The sequence below is a fragment of the Agelaius phoeniceus genome, chromosome 5 (assembly GCF_051311805.1).
Source record: "Agelaius phoeniceus isolate bAgePho1 chromosome 5, bAgePho1.hap1, whole genome shotgun sequence".
Taxonomy (NCBI): domain Eukaryota; kingdom Metazoa; phylum Chordata; class Aves; order Passeriformes; family Icteridae; genus Agelaius; species Agelaius phoeniceus.
In genome coordinates, this window is record NC_135269.1 from 46,479,687 (window position 1) to 46,496,408 (window position 16,722).

At 34.6% G+C, this 16,722-nt stretch overlaps 1 protein-coding gene across 2 annotated transcripts in view; it reads right to left on the reverse strand.

Moving 5' to 3' along the window:
• Positions 1-9,467: 9,467 nt before the first annotated feature.
• Positions 9,468-16,722, reverse strand: part of IMMP2L (inner mitochondrial membrane peptidase subunit 2) — a 405,869-nt gene continuing 398,614 nt past the window's right edge. For both annotated transcript variants that reach the window (XM_077178940.1, XM_054632272.2), the window contains one exon: positions 9,468-9,954. In XM_077178940.1, the coding sequence (XP_077035055.1) occupies positions 9,835-9,954 (120 nt within the window). In that variant the 3' untranslated portion in view covers positions 9,468-9,834. The remainder of the gene's footprint in view (positions 9,955-16,722) is intronic.

Below are 16,722 nucleotides of genomic sequence, written 5' to 3' on the forward strand. Positions count from 1 at the left end.
TATCCAAGTCCTAGAACAGAAATGGAAAGAAACAGCACTCAAGTAATCCTCTTTCAGAAACCAAAGCAAACCATTTCTATCTGACTTAGCCTCAGTGGGTAAATCATGACTTGGGAACAGAGTTTAGCCAGCAATCAAAGTATGGCGCAAAGTCTTTTACTGATCATACTGTTTCTTCTATCCAGAAATTTGTGTAACGCTACTTACAAGAACACAGTTTTCTTGTAAAGAGATGAGTGGTTACATACCTACAAATAGGAATTCAGACACCAACAACGTCCTCCAGAACAAGATATATTGCTTGTTCATTAATCTCCAATTCCACTTCTCTGGGTTACTATATAAGAAATCTTTCTCATCATTATGTTTGTCAGAAAGGCCCACAGAGAGTGGCCTCTTGAACATAACTCTTCTCATGAGTTTTTTACCTACAAATAGTTGCATATCACTAATTTAGCAATGTTTTGGGTTTTTTTTTTTCCTTGTAAGCTTATTTCATGGACATAATCACAAAGAATTTTTTTTTTATTTCAATTATTATTTTTCATTAGAATTCTTAACTCATACAATATTTATTCCATATATGAATATTTAATTTATTATTTTTTTCTTAAACTACGTTAATTCATACAGGAATGTCATTGTTTAATATACCAGATATCATTTCTCCATAAAGAGATTTTTAAACTAAATACATACATTTTCATTTATTCATTTTGACAACCCAGTGACATTCCAGTGACAAAGGAAGTTAACATCATGAATATTTTTTATATGCCACTCAATATTGTCTGTCATCCATAATAGAGCATTGAACATTGATTTTGAGCACTTGTAGCCCAGGGATACATATTTTTCAAAGAAACTACTTGGTCACGTTGAATAATTTCCATTCTATCTACAGTATCTGATTTGCTTTAGAGGCACTTACAACTCCGTCAGTAAAACTGAGATTGATTAGGACCACAGCACAGGAATACATAAGGCATGAAACACTGTTATACACTGAGCCTTAAATCTTTTTATCCTTCAGGTTGGGGTTTTTAACTTAATTTATTTTCATCTAGAAAAAATCAAACCAATCCATACAAGACTTCTCTTAACCCTTGTCTCAGTCTGCCCTCCAATTAATTCCTTCCTCAAAAATGTACCCAGATGACTCTTCAGTTAATTCAAACTTCTTGTTAGAGTTCAAATCCTTGGCATGTTCTATATATCAACAATATGTTTATAGACTGACTTACAGGTCAATGTCCTATTTAACCACATTCAGAGAATGTTTTGCTTTTGACCTAGCCACTGTTTCAAACTTTGCATTTCTGACCACACTGTTCTCTTTCTCTCAGAATTTAAAGGACATTATGACATTCCATCTGGTAACTATCTAATTCCAACCATGAAAAGCAAAATCTGTCAAACAAGATAATTTGCTTTTAGAAAAACCAACCAAACCTGTTGCACTTTTCTGAATCATTTTGTATAGGTAAAGGCAAGAAATAGTGACCTATAAAAAATAGGACAAGGAATCTTGAGCTGAAATAGTAGATTCACTTGAAGACAAGGACCACCTTGTTTAAGCAAGGTATTCACCAATGGCCTTTTTATCCCCCATTATGTTCCAACTGTGCTTTAAGTCTCAGCTTGATTTGCTGCATGCACCATATGGATTTCAACTTTGCAGCATTTTATTTTATGATACATCAGTACTGAGATGAAGAATGTCAGTTTAGGTCCATCATGTAGCTAGATAATTATGTTTTCTTACATGGATACACAAGAATTAAATTTTATAATGCAGGATCCAAAGATATTGCGAGAAAAAAATCCTGAAACAATGGTTTATATTTTTATTTTGTTATTTATATTATTTTATATATAAGGGTAATTATTATTTCTACAAAGTTGAATTGCATATTAGAGCTCTTGGAAAAATTGACATGTTTTGAAGGCTATGAAGAAAAGGAGCACATATGAAAAAGGAAATACTCTAGGTGAGTAGCTTAGCAACAGAGTGAAAACTAAGAAAACTGAGAATAAAATTTTTTAAAATAGAGGATTTTTCACCATTGCCAGTGAAAGGGAAAGTTTATGATGATCAAACTGATCAGTAGCGTGAAAATAAGAATTTTGGACTGTGACTAGAAAAAGAAAAAACTAACAGAAAGACTACTAAAATAAAACAAGTAGAAGCTAAATATGCGTTTAAGAAGTTCAAAAGCTTTAAGTTATTGAAAAGCGTTTGCTGATCAAATTGCCATATTGCATTCTTTCCAAATAGATAATTGAATTATTGGAACAATGTGTTCCAAACAAACTTAGATGAATCACTCATAACAGTAGCTACCCTCATGACGCTCATGCTTCCTGGCACACTTCTACAAACTCTTTCCCTACCAGTTTTCATGATATAATTTGTGTCATCAGAAGAAAAATTAAGTGCCATCTGAATTGAGAACTACTTCCAACCCTTTATTGCTTTTGAAAAAGTGCTAATTTTCCAGAGACTCTGCCCAGGCAGCTTTAATTAACTAGGACCAATGTAATCTTAGACACTAACTAACCTTTGGACAATTTGGACATTGCCCTGTTCAGTGCACTTTGAAAATCTCATTCTTCCATAGCTAATTCTTCTTATGCTAAATGGGGACACTGGGTATTCATATTGAAGGTGCTAATTAGTTAAAAGTATTGTAGCACTTGAAACTTTTTGTGAACATGGCTTTTCATTCCTTAGACACCTATAAGATTAAGTATCATGGGTTTGTGTTGTGTGTATGTGTGAAAGAGAGACAATGAGAGAGAAACAAATACACAACAGAGATTAGACTCACCACACCTACATAACAGGCTAAAAGAACTTGTGTTGACTGTTAGATGACTTAATAATTCTATGAATTTATCACAAATTATTTAGCATAAAAAGTTCCTTTACCTTTCAATCAAGGCGATGTATCTACTTGTGCCATAAAGTATTTTAAGTCTTTTTAGGGAATCCCATCAGAAGTTTCCTGTGTCTTTAAAAATTTTGTTCTGTCTTGTACTGAGAAGAGTCTGTTTAAAATACAGGTTATTAATAGAGAAATGGTGGAGGAAATAATTTTCTTCTTTTTAGTCAGTTATCAAAAGAGCAAATATATTCAAACTTACTATTATGACCTTGCACTGATTTTCAATAGTGAGTGCTGATTTTGCAAGTCAGGCATTTCATTTCAGGTGACTTAAAATGAAAACCACCTGATTTTCAAAATTATTTAAAAAGTAAACCACTGAAGAACAGGCACTTTCACTTTTGGTGCCTGATTATTGAAGACTCGATGTAAGATTTGGAATTGTGCCAGTTGGTGACCCAAATAAGTTTAACCAACTGTAGAGAGAGAACACAAACCCCTAACCCCTATTTTTGTTGAACTTGCTAGATTCTACTGTATTTAGCCCATATTATAAAAAGACTTCACTTGCAATTGATTTTAAATTTAGTTGCACCCATTTTCATATGGTTACAATGCCAAGAACAATAATTTCTCCCAATTTAACATAGGGGATAGCACAAGTAAACAGAAGTTAAAGAAAAAAAATTCAGACTTTACTCAGTTGTTTCCTGTTTACAAACAGACTTTTCAGATGTTGCTGTTAAAGAGAGCACTAAACATTTATATAGATAGAGGAACGTTCAGTTACATAAGAAAGGATATAAGATAAGTAAGAAATTTAAACTTTCATGCCCCAGGGCATAACACTAACTGCCCAGGGCTGAAACATAATTTCCCTTTTGGCAGGTTATTCCAAACTCTTCATTATAGGAAGTATAACTTGCTAACCTCTGTCAGGAACAAGTTACTGGACAAATGGACTACTTATCTAAACCCTTAAGATATTTCATGTCAGATTTAGAAACCATCCATTCATAATGAGGGAAGAAAGGAGAATAAAGGAAATGCATTCCTTTAATTACAGGCTCATCAAAAGCAGGTTAGAAAGTTAAGTACTATAGCCTGATCTTAGATCCTGAGGCAATCAAGTCCCACAGAAAACAGAACCATTTGTGTGATTAATACTTGTAATCAACTGGATAAAATTGTCGGGATTGCTAAAGAAAAATTGCTGTTCTACGTTTCATTTATTAATTGAAATGCGAGTAAGAAAAAAATACGGGTATGGTATGTTTAGCTCCCAAAGGATGTAAAATTCAATTTTGACATTTAATAGGAGGATATGAGAAAAGGTTAGATGTTAAATAAAATGCTGAGACATTTGTGAGTGGGATGGACGAGGAAGATAGTACATAATATGGTGGGTTAATATAGTTCCAATAAGTTATCACAAATGAAATTTTTTTTAAATTAAACCTTTCCTCATGGTATGTTTGGGGTAACCTGCTATTCAGATACAGCTGCTGCATTTTTAAAATAGTCTACACCTTTGGAGTGTTAACTAGTAAATCTTCCAAAGGTGAACCCCTCATCCAATAACACAATTAATGAATTTCAATCAAGAAAATATTTGGATGATGACATAGTTTAAGCATTGATAATCTTTTCTGTGTAATGTTCTGCTTAAAACTCTCTTAAGATGCAGTTGCATAAATCAGCTTCTGGTTTATGTTTTATTTCCCAAACTAAAAACCAAACAAATAACCCCACATCATTCAGGGTCATAACGTGTACTGCTAAAACTTCCACAATAGGATACACAACATTTTTTTAATTAAAAACTCTTGAAAACACTGGCTGAAATTAAATTTGTAGTTGTGGTACCAGATTTAATAGTCTGAGCATTTAATTCACACAAAGGAGTCACTGAAAAGGAGTACAGATGTAGTGATGAGAACTTCAGCTCTGGGATTCCCAGTCTATCCCTTAAGCCACTGCCATGGAGTTTCTTGCACCCTTTGTCCTCTAGTTTCTTTCAATAACTTCAATTTTTTTTTTTGCACAAAACCGTAGCTTCTATAGGATGGTGAGAAAGGGCTGCTGCATGCTATTTGCACAAATCCTGTGGTTTGGGGTGAAACTGGGTATTTTTGGAAGGACATATCATAAGATATTTGCCACTATTATGGCCACATTACATATTCTATGAGTCCATAGTGCCCCAGGAAACTTTAAAGACTCATCTTTCTCTCTCACCATACAACTGTGGAAGGCTAAGTTGTCTACTCAGAATTTTGGTTTTCACGGATCTTTTAAATTCATTAAGATTTGTATTTTATATCACAAATTGTACGGTTTTTCACTAACTGTGCAAGGTAATGACTGACAGACAATAAACAGGTAGACTGTGATCTAGGAAATTCTGGGATTTTTTTTCCAAATCTATCCTATGTATCTTATAATCTTGGATAAGATGCTAAATAGACCATGGTAAAAATAGACCATGTCAACATGGAAAGGAAGAAAGTAATAATTCTTTTGATCATAATAGTAGTGATATTAAAATATTCCAAAGTGAGAGAATTATTCCACATTATAGTAAAATACCAAAGGATAACCAAACTCACATGAGAGCATGCAGGTTCATCAGCTGCTAGACACATGAGCAATACAACTACAGAAAGACACTTCTGACAGCTGGCTTACTTGTAATATGCTGGAATTGTTCAGAGCTCTGTCTGATTTGCATGATAAACAAATCTAAAGGAATGAAAAAGATACGTGAAAATGAAATTCTGCTTAGGAAGAGCTCATATCTGTCATCACTTGACTATACTGTGGTACTTTGAGTTCATATATCTTTGTTGTGCTTGTAATGTCTGGTGTTTTATTCCATCAGTGTTAATACTTGAGGACCCATGCACTGTAAACTGTTTACTAAAATGTAATCTATTTTCTTGGCTTTACCTTTTTTCTCCATGGATAGTTCTGCACTAAATTATCCCTTTTGCAATTGCTTCAGAACTGAACAGCTAGTGCTTTGTGCATGCAATGACAGATTGCCAGTATTCATGTTGCATCATCTAGGTATGTTATCCTAAAGGATGACTAGATGGAAGAAGTGAAGCTCAGCACATCTTCTATGCTATGATGCTGCTCCCTTGTCATGGGAAATCTTGACAACCTAATTGAAGATCCTTAGATTCATTAGATGATCATTCTTTACTTACACCAGCTTTCCCCTTTCTCAGTCAGTGTTTTGGTTTTCTGTATGAGGCTGTGCTGCTGAGATACACAGCTTTGCTCTGTCACTCTTTCAGGGGCTGTTGTGCATGTCTGCTAAGAGTACCAATTCCTGATTTTTTTGCAACATCTCTCCTTGCTCTACAAGTGCAGTCTGGCAGTCTAGTCTCCCTCTCTTGGGCCATAGGAAGGTATTTATGGGATGCCCAAAACATTAAAAAAAAATCAAGTTTTAAAATATCCTGTCATCCTACTGCTTACTTGTGCTCATTCTTATTTAACTCCCATCAAATCATACCTTATTGCATTACAGATATAAGCCAGCACCAAAAACCAGAAGGCCTGTGAAGAGGCCTTAGAATGCTAATCATGATAGCCATGAGAATTTTGTTACTGATTTCATTACTTCCAGAACAGGCTTCTCATTATGTGCTTCACATTTGAAGGTTGAAACCCAAATGTATCAATTAAATAACAACACCTTTAAATATGTGCTCCTGTGTGCCAGTCTTGGTCTTTTCTGCTTTGAAAGGAAAGTTTTGCCCTTCATGCTCTGGATGGTGAATTATCTGTTATGATTTCATTAAGCTATTTCTATTCACCAACCTACATGATAATGTAAAATGTCATGCACATTAATATGATGACAGTATGAAGAAAATAGCTTCTTTTACAGGAAACTGGTTCCTTAGATGCTTATTAGAGGAAGATGGTACGTAAGAGTACTGTAATACTGTTAGGCTAAAGAATCTAATCTAAAGAATCACAGTTATCAGTCTAAAGGAATTAGATACCGATGCAACTGCCTGCCCAGCATCAAAAGCAACACCAAGTTTACCAAGTACAGAAGACCTAATAAGAGAAAGTATAAAATAGCTGATGTGGACCTCAGGTCTAGTTCATCCATCCTTCTGTCTCCAACAGGCCTGATTAAAAAAAATTGAAGTCTTGCAATGAAAAAAGTAATCTATTCAAGTGTTTCATTATTTTTTATAATTAAAATATTTCTTTATGTCTAATCTAACAATCCAGATGCTGCATTATAAGTTTATTAGTTCTGCTCCCACACATGATGAACTTAGAAAACCAATGATTGTCTTGCATTTCACAGCAATCTTTCATCATTTTGAAGGCAGTCTCAGACTCTGAAGAATAAATGATAAACCCAAGTCCTTCCAACATTTCTCATGGATGATATTTTTTTTGGTTTTTTGGTTCTTCTCTATTTTTGTTGTGTCTTTCTAAATATTCCAGTTGTCCCCTCTTTTTTTTTTTTTTTTTGTATCTGGCACCTAAAATTACACCCTACATGAATGTAGAAAGAATATTTTTTGCTGTGTTTACAGCCTGTACTGCTCTTTACAAAGTGTGCACTTTCCTTGTCCAAAGCATATTGTTGCCTCATGCTCAACTACACTGTAATATCCAAATTTTCTTTTAACGTAATCCAGCATGTGTATGGGTAATTATTGCACCAGATTCTCTGCTCATCATTATCAAATTCAGATCCCTGTGCTCTAATACCATTCTCCAAAGTTACATCAGTCTTTACAACCATCTCCAGACTTAATAGGCATATTCTCTATTTCATCATTTCATCATGTATATCCTACATACATCTCCATATAAATGCATGAATACATTACAAATATATGTATGCAAACATAGATGAATAAATATTCCTTCGGGCATGTCACAGTTGGGACATTGAAACTTTCATAGCCTGTATAGGTTACATGATAATGAGATGGTCTTCACACAGACAAAGGAGCCCAAAAGAACAATGGAAGCTGTGGGAACCCAAATTAGACCACGATTTAACTCCTCTGTGTCTGTTTCAGGAGTCATCAAACTGTGAAAATCCCACCTTACAGCTGTGAAGGAGCACTGAGGCCCCTGGACCCACCCCACTGGGTACAAATAACACCAGGGAACAGAGGGGAGGCTGGCTGGGTCGCCTGGCAGACTTGCCCATGGGTACAGGTTTTGCTGTGGAGTGCAGGGCAGAGCACTTCAGTACTGCACAAGACTTCTGAGGTGTTTAGGAGATCAAAGTCAGTGGAATGGGGATAGTTCAGGGAAGATCAAGTATGGAAAAATATAGTCAAAAGAACACAATTTTTAACCCAGTGAAGAGAGCACTTGTCTGAGCTGTGGGCTGCCAGCTTGCCCATCAGAATGCTGTGGGAGACAGTGTCAAAGATTTTACTGAAGTCCATTTTCTGTCACAATTTTTTCATCCACCAGGAAGGTCACCTTGTCATAAAATGAGATCAGGTTGGTCAAACAGGACCTGCTGTTCCTAAATCCATGCTGGCTGAGCCTGACCCCCTGGTTGGCCATGTGATCACATTCAAGGTAATCGGTTTCATCATGTTCCCCAGCATGAGGGCAGGCTCACAGGCATGGATTTGCCTGGATTCTCCTTCTGTCCCCGAATAATTCTGAATCTACTGCAATAACACCCAAACAAACTGCATTAGTTTAACTAAGAGACTTCAGAGACCTGTAGAAAACCTTTTTGGAACAAAGAAAGATCCTGACACATAAAGTGTTCAGAGAGTCTACAGAGCTGGAGCATTTAAGAAAAAAGTTAGATAGTAACAGATAATTTTTCAGTGATTGAAGCTATCATCTAACTCACAAGGCAGATGTGCATGTTCAAAGAACTGTAGACTGACATTAATCTTGCCTGAAGTTCTGGTAATTGCATGTTTTTAGCTGAAAATGTTTAAAGATGTTTTGTGTGGTTTGTTAATTTTTTTCTAGTACTAGGCTATGTGAAGTAAAATTCAATAAATATGAACAGAGGCTGGGTCATATTGATTTGTCATTGAAAATGTCTAATTTTCCAAGTTCTTTTCACTTATAATGTGTGCAGCTTTATTGCCTATTCACAGAGTATATTTTTAATATTAACTATATACTAGAATATTAATCACATATTTCTTATCTAATTACATAGTTTCAAAGAAATGTGGCAATCAGTACTAGCAAAGATTTACTCTACTAGAAAAATATAATTAAACACTGCCTTCAGATAATGTAATATCATTTGTACAATTTGACTGAATACCTAATTCAGAAGGATGAACAGGGAATATTTATATAAAACAAACTATTTTTATCCTGAAAAAGAAAATAGAAATAAGTAATATACACTCAGTTTAAGAATAGAAATAAGCTGCATTAAAAACTTTTCACTGACAGAAGTACTGATTCCTCATTACTAGTAATGATAGGACAATCCAAAGTATATATGTTTTGGGTGTTTTTTTCTTTTTTCACATGCAATCAATATTAATAATTTCCATGCAGTTACAAAAGAAACAAGGTGGATATAAAAGATCAAAATAGTTTATCGAAGGTTTTAATAGTTTCTTGTCCAGAGAAGCACAGGTACAGACATAAGCCAAGCATGTTACTGCTTCCAGAAAAAAAATGAATGTTCACTTTTTACAACCAATTATTTCAAACTGAATTAATATACGATGCCCTAATGTTGGAAATTTTTTAAACCCACCAAACAATAGAACAAGCAAACAAAAGAAACACAAAGAATTTCTGGTGGCATTGTAACATTTAGATGTCACATGTATTTGTTGACACTGATGTCAGAGCACATGGCAAAGCTCTTACAGGTGATAGTATGACCACTGGAACTCTTTCTACTTGAACTTCATGTCAGCATCAAAGAAAAAGTTCAGCCTGAAGGTTCAGATCACTCCTGCTCTCTGTGGAGCGGTTTGCGCTCCGGAGGAAGCATCGGCTGTAGCTTCTGCCAGCGCTGTGGAGGCCAGAGAATATGAGTGGCTCGGGCATGGAGGAGTCCGAGAGAAACCTGCAACCAAAATATAAACCAGAGGTGTTGTTAGGTAATGCAAATAAATAAATCAGTATGTGAAAAATACAAAGCATGTGATGATTGTTAGAGCAGTGGGAGAATACAAAGCAGAAGTGTGAGTAGTCTCTCATGCATGTAATGAGGGGAGAAGAAAATGTCTTTAGTAACAATTTATTTTTCTTTTTTTGATAAAACATTTTTGGAACTCAAAACAGCTTGCTGAAATGTACTGTCTGTAATACAGAACTAGGAATGTTTTTTTTCATTTTCAAGAAAAAAAAGCTGCTCAGAATAGGTGAGGCATTCTATCATCCACATAAAGCTTCTTGGTTATTCATTATTCTAGGTCCAGAGAAAAAATTTTAAGTATCTATTTTGAATAATTTCAACAGAATCTGTGTCTTGGATTTGATCCCTGTGTACTAACCACACCAGGATAGTGGGTTTTCTAAACATGCTGTGTTTACTATTTATCACTCTCCTTCAAAACTCCATTTTATCTTCAACCAAAAATGAAAATTACTGTGAATTGTAGAAATCTCTATTTATTTCTCTACATATCAAAAACTTTTGAAGTGCTAGAACTACTTAAACCTGATTAATATGTTTTGCAAACATGTTTTAGCATCTTATTATTTATTAATGTTTACTTCATAATTTTACTTCACTCATATTTTACTTCAATAACTCAAAATAAAATTCAATTCTGATATTGCTTATAAATGAATCAGAGATAACATAGTATAGAAAACACAATTGCTTCGAAAATCTTAAGTAAATTATAAACAAGATCCTTTTCATGTATGGTATGAAGATAGCTAGTCTAAGTAACAATAGAACAGTCACAATTTCAAACTGAGATAAGACAGTCCATACTTAACACTGAAATTAAGTCATTTTGTATGGAGTTAATCTCAGTTAATTTGAAAAGCCTGCAACATAAACTTCTGCATTTTAAATTATTTGTTTAGACTTGTAGAGAAAATAGCATGTAGTAAGCATCCAGCACCAACAGAAGTTTTAAACGAGATAAAATCATGGTTAGAAATACTGGAATGTCTGTGTCTGTGAAAAGATTGAATAATTCATACTCCTAAACAGACAACAGTGATTATAATGGCTACAGAATTAGCAATGGCATGGATTAAAAAATGCACAGGCTTTATTTGACTTATGTCATTATTTCTCATAAAAACAAGGAAACATCTATGATATTATCCTAAAGAATTTTATTTAAGCCAATAAAAAGGAAATGTTTTTCAGAATGTACAGCATTACATCATACTTGCATACGTTATGCAGGATACAGAAGTGACCAGAAAAAAATAGAAAACTGTTTTAAAAAATAATGATGGAAGCAAAGTCCAGCACAGGTAATTCAACATAAACAAAATCTCTATACTCCATATTAGGAACCACCAAGGAAAAAAATGTATACGTGCTTTATTCTTATATTTCAATGATCTGGTATTGGCTGTTTTAAGAGCCAGGTATTAAATGGATTTCTGGTTTGAACTTATACTTTGCTGCTTAAATTCCTATGTAAACTCAGTTCCATTCCATTTCTCATTAAAAAAAAAAAAAGAAAAAAGTGATTTTAGTAAGCAGGTAATTCAGCATTTCATGCAAACAGACACCAAATAGGCCCCTAGGAATATCTTCAGCTAATTTTCTTGATTTAATTTCATAGGATTAATATATATTCACCAGTCTCTCTCTACTACATAATCAAATCAGTGAAGCTGAAGTGGTATATATCTAATTCCATATTCTGTAGCTTGATGAAGCAGGTGCTGAATTACTTGAATATAATTTGGTTACTTAATAACCCATGATATCTAAAAGAATTTGAAGTGGATCACTGAATTGAAGTCTAGTATTATATTTCACTTGCTTGATCCTTTGCAGAGACCACTTTTTTCCCAGATCCGTAGCAGTTCTTTTCCTTACATTTAAGCAGAGGACGGGCTGCTAAGTGACAACTCTTTTTAAATAGCATTGAGAAACATTTTTTAATGTCTTGACACACTTTTGTGCAGTTTGGTTGATATTTATGGAATTCACAACATCCTGTATCTTAATTAGCCCATAAAGTGGGCTGCAAATGTAATATTACCATGTTGGGTTTTTTCCCTGAGCATACAGCATGATAGCACACACATTACAGGCTGGTGCCAAAATATAAAACCACAGCAAATCCCACAGCTGCATATAAAATGTGACAGCATTAGTACAGAGGAAAAAAATGTTTGAATACTCTTTCCAAACACAAATAACATCTCATTTTCAAAGCTCTGTATTTTTCTCAGTACATTGCTTGTTACTGATGTCAGCAGGAGGTCTGAAAACAGACTGAGAATATAATAAATGAATCAAAACATATTTTAAGCTGAGGTTGGGAATAATTTTACCCAGAGGATTATTTCTACTGACCATCATCTGCCTTGAAACTAATAAAGAAGTCTTCTTCCTATAAACATGATTTACAACATGACTAGAGTTAAAAAGGAAAAATAGATATTGTTGGGTGATGGAAGTCTTTGCTAAACAACAATACACTGATGCTATAGGACTTCTTTTATAATAACTTAAAGGTTCACTTTAAAAGCACCTTGATGTTTGACTTCTGCAAACAACCATAATAACTTTTTCCATTGCCTATTATTATTCTGTACTTAGCACAGCAGCCATGAATTTCACTGAGGAAGAACAGAATTGTTCGCAGAGAATAACCTGCACTTGCTAATGGATTTGCCCTCATCAAGGTTAGATATGAATGAACTCAGAAGAGTGAACTAAAAGGCTACACTTTCTGTTGTAACAGTGAAATACTGAGATAATCTATTAATTAATCACCTCACTTATAGACATTATTTTCTCCCTTTACACAGGAAAATAAGTTTATTCCCTTGAAACACTGTCTTAACTATAAAAAAAATCAGTACTTTACAGACATAAATTCTTTGAGGAATGTGTTCCCTTTCCATCACAGAGATGCCAGGAATTAAATAGTTGGGGGCTATGTCAACATTATGACCTATTTGTTGTTCTTGTTGTGGCAAAAACAGCCACTACATTGAATTGAATCAATATTACTGTGCCTAAGCTGAGCTGTTTAAACTATTTTTAAATCTTTGAATATTAAGTTGAACAGCTAAGAAGTCACTTCATTAACACAGCAATTTTATCTGCAAAGTAAGTTTTGAATTAATAATGCTGTTTTGACACTGTTACTGTGCTAAAAGCATATTTCCTCAGTGTCTGCTTGTTGTGAGTATGTTAGTTGTATGGAAACTGATTAGTTTTGGCACTGCATAAGGAAAAGATAAGCCTAAGACTGATAGTGCTATCTGCTGTGGTACTTACAATAATCTTGCTCATTTTGTCCTAATAGGCTTGGATAAACCACCTTTATTAGTATGAAGTCTTACAATAATATCACATGCTCTGGTTCTAAAATACATCATGAAAGTGGGAAAAGTAGTATTTGAACTGTAGTGAGTCTGTATATATGCAGCATACACTGGAGCACATCAAAATTTCTATGGAAATGACATTTGGATCTCAAGAAGAGGAAAGTCCAGATAATGGTGTGATCCTATGTGCTGGTTTTGGCAGGGAGAGAGTTAATTCTCTTCACCTTGGCTGGTACTAGACTGTGTTTTGGACTTGTGCTGAACACAGGATTGATAAAATAGAGATGTTTTTGCTACTGCTGAGCAGTGTTTACAGAGACTCAAGGCCTTTTCTGTTTTTTGCGCTGCCACTGCTACTGGCAAGGAGACTGGGATGCCTGAGATGTTGGAAAGAGATGCAGCCAGGACAGGCTCCCCCCTACTGAACAAAGGTATATTCCAGACCATGTGACATCATGCTCAGTGGGTAAAGTTGGGAAAAGTAGGAAGAAGGGAAGGTTTGGAATGATGATGTTTGAGTTTCCGAGTCACCATTGCATGTGATGGCGCCCTGCTCTCCCTGAGATGGTGGAGGGAAGCAGTGAATTAATTCCTTGTATGCATTTCCTAATTAATACATGCATGGCTTTTGCTTGTACTCTTAAACTGTCTTCATCTCAATCCATAACTTTTCTGTCTTCTACCCTTCCAAGTCTCTCCCAGATTCTGCTGGTGGGGGAGTGGACAAACAGTTGTATGGAGCTGGGCTGCTGACCGATGTGAAACCACCACACCTAACAAGGATGTTCTCAACTTCCCCAGAGAATGTAAAATCTACCCAAACAGCTGAATTCAGGTACTGTAGCTCCTAGTCATGAGTTCACTTTGGTTTAGGAACATTCCCCACAGATTTTCCCTTGCTTCTTTTTTACATAAGCCTTCTTAATTTTATGCAGCTTAAACAGCCAAGATTTCAAATTCTTTAACAAGTCTGAAACAATGAAGAACACCACTAAATATACCCTGAGAAACAGCACTGCAGAATCAAAAAATCCAAACTTTTAAAACTTTTGAAAAAATTAGACTTACTAACTTGTCAGTTTTCTATTTGGAAGTAATAACCATAGAATCATAGAACTAAAGACCACTTAGACTGACAAAGACCTCTAAGACCATTTACTCCAGCCATTAACTCACAATTCACCACTAAGCCATATCCCCACGTGTCACATTCACATGCATTTTGAACAATTCTAGACATGTAATAAGACAAAGAGACAAAATAAAAATGCAAGGATGTGACTACAGCTGTATCATAGCCCTGCAATTCAGTATTGCCACTGCCAGTAACAAGCTGTAGACCTTGTATTGGCTCTGCAAGGCCTCAAGATCAATTTCTCAGGATTTGTCTTACCTCTCCTGCCTAGAGTTTTGATTCAGCTTATTTAGATGCAACAAATTTTCTAATCATCAGGTGACTATTGACTAATTTGTTACAATTTTGCTTATACCACTTATATTTGCTTATATTTGCATAGCTTTGTGGTATAATCAGAGTTTTTGGATGTAAATTAAAAAGTGAATATTCATTATAGGATGAGATATTTGTGATTTGCAAATAATAATGAGGTATACAGGACCGTAGGCATAGGATAATTAAACAGTCTGAAAAAACCTAGCAATGGTCATTAAAACAAACAACTGACTGTCAGAAAGGTTTTAAGGTGCACAAAGAGAAAAAACAGTGGAGAATAACAAGGAATATACTAGCACAAAATAAAATATATACTAAAGAGACACAAATTGAAAAGCAATAAAGTATAAGGGAAAAAAGTTTTAAAAAGTGCTAAATTAGTGGAAATTGAGAAAGACGAAATCACTGAAATCACAATTCTGCTAGTGAAGAATTCAGGGAGCCAGCAACTCATGAAAGCACCATTTTCATGTCTTTTTGAGGAGGATGGATACCGCCAACCTTGGGACCCAAAGGGGCAGCATAACCACTGAGATAAAGATAGACACTTGGAAGTGGTTGTGTGAGATTTTTAAACTGTTTTGATGAGACTTTTCTATTAATTTGATAATTTGTAGTGCAAAGGGTACTATCATTCTCTGAATGAACTCTATTAATTAGAGTTAAATGCTGTAAAGTGTGATTTTATTGCAGCTGTGACTCAGTGGCTTCTCCTATCATGGAATTTTCCTGGTTTGCTCACAACAAAGTTTTGACTGTAACATAACATTATGTTAATGTTGATTTTTTTTCTAAGGCTACATAAATTCTCATTAAGTGCTGCACATTAATGAAAAGCTATCTTTCTTTTCTTCACTTGGTATTTCTTTTCATGCTTTTCTGAAACCAAAATGGTGATTTTTATGAAATGTTTATAAACACGTTTCATTATTTCTTTCATTAAAAAAACCTCCAAAACAATCAAAATTAGAAAATTAGATGGACTGTTTCATGATTTCCCCACAATGTATTTTGACTTAGGGGAATTGTGACTGAAATTTTAATTATTTCAATAAAAACATTAAACATACACAAAACACTTACATTTTGTAACAGATGATGCAATAATCACATTAAAAAGTGCAAAATTAGAAATCTTGGAATATCTAGATCAGTCACAGAATAAGCAAAGGTAATATGAAGAAAATAATAAAGCACAGCATTTAACATTGAGTCCGCACAAAAATCCTCTCCGAGGGTGTACTTGGAAAATAACTTGGGTATGAATACACTTCTGAAGAAGAAAGATGATCTTGTTTCATCATATTTCAGCCTAGCAAACAGTCAACGCTCCTGTCTTCCAGTCTCATTAATAAATGTGCAAATCTCTCTAAATTGTGCAAATCCCCTAAAATACCATGAAAGAGAACAGTAATAGCTACCCAACAAACTAGAAATAGAACTAAACTACAAGTGCCACACTACCTAGGTACTTGAGAAATTTCATCAGCAGTGACAAAACTACAATTTAAAAGGCCAGTCTCTGGTTATGTAGTTACTTTTGCTTTAGTCTTTTATATTCTAACAATATTGCACAGGCCTCTCAAATGTCATGTCCAATTATAAACATTCAAACACAAAAAACCTAACATTTTCTCAAATCAAACAAAGATAAAGCAGTAGAAAGAATCACAGTGCTTCAAATTGTGTTTTCTGTTCTCTGATGCAATATAGCCTCATATTTTTTTCCTTCACATGCAGGTGAGCTAAGAAGCTTTATAACAGACTTTCCCATGACAATATGGAACATCAGCTATATACAAAATTTTCTTCTCAAATTTTCTGTTTCATGTCACAAACTCATTGGGGGTGGTTAGGAGTAATTCTAGAGCAGCAGAGGTCTATTCAGACAATATT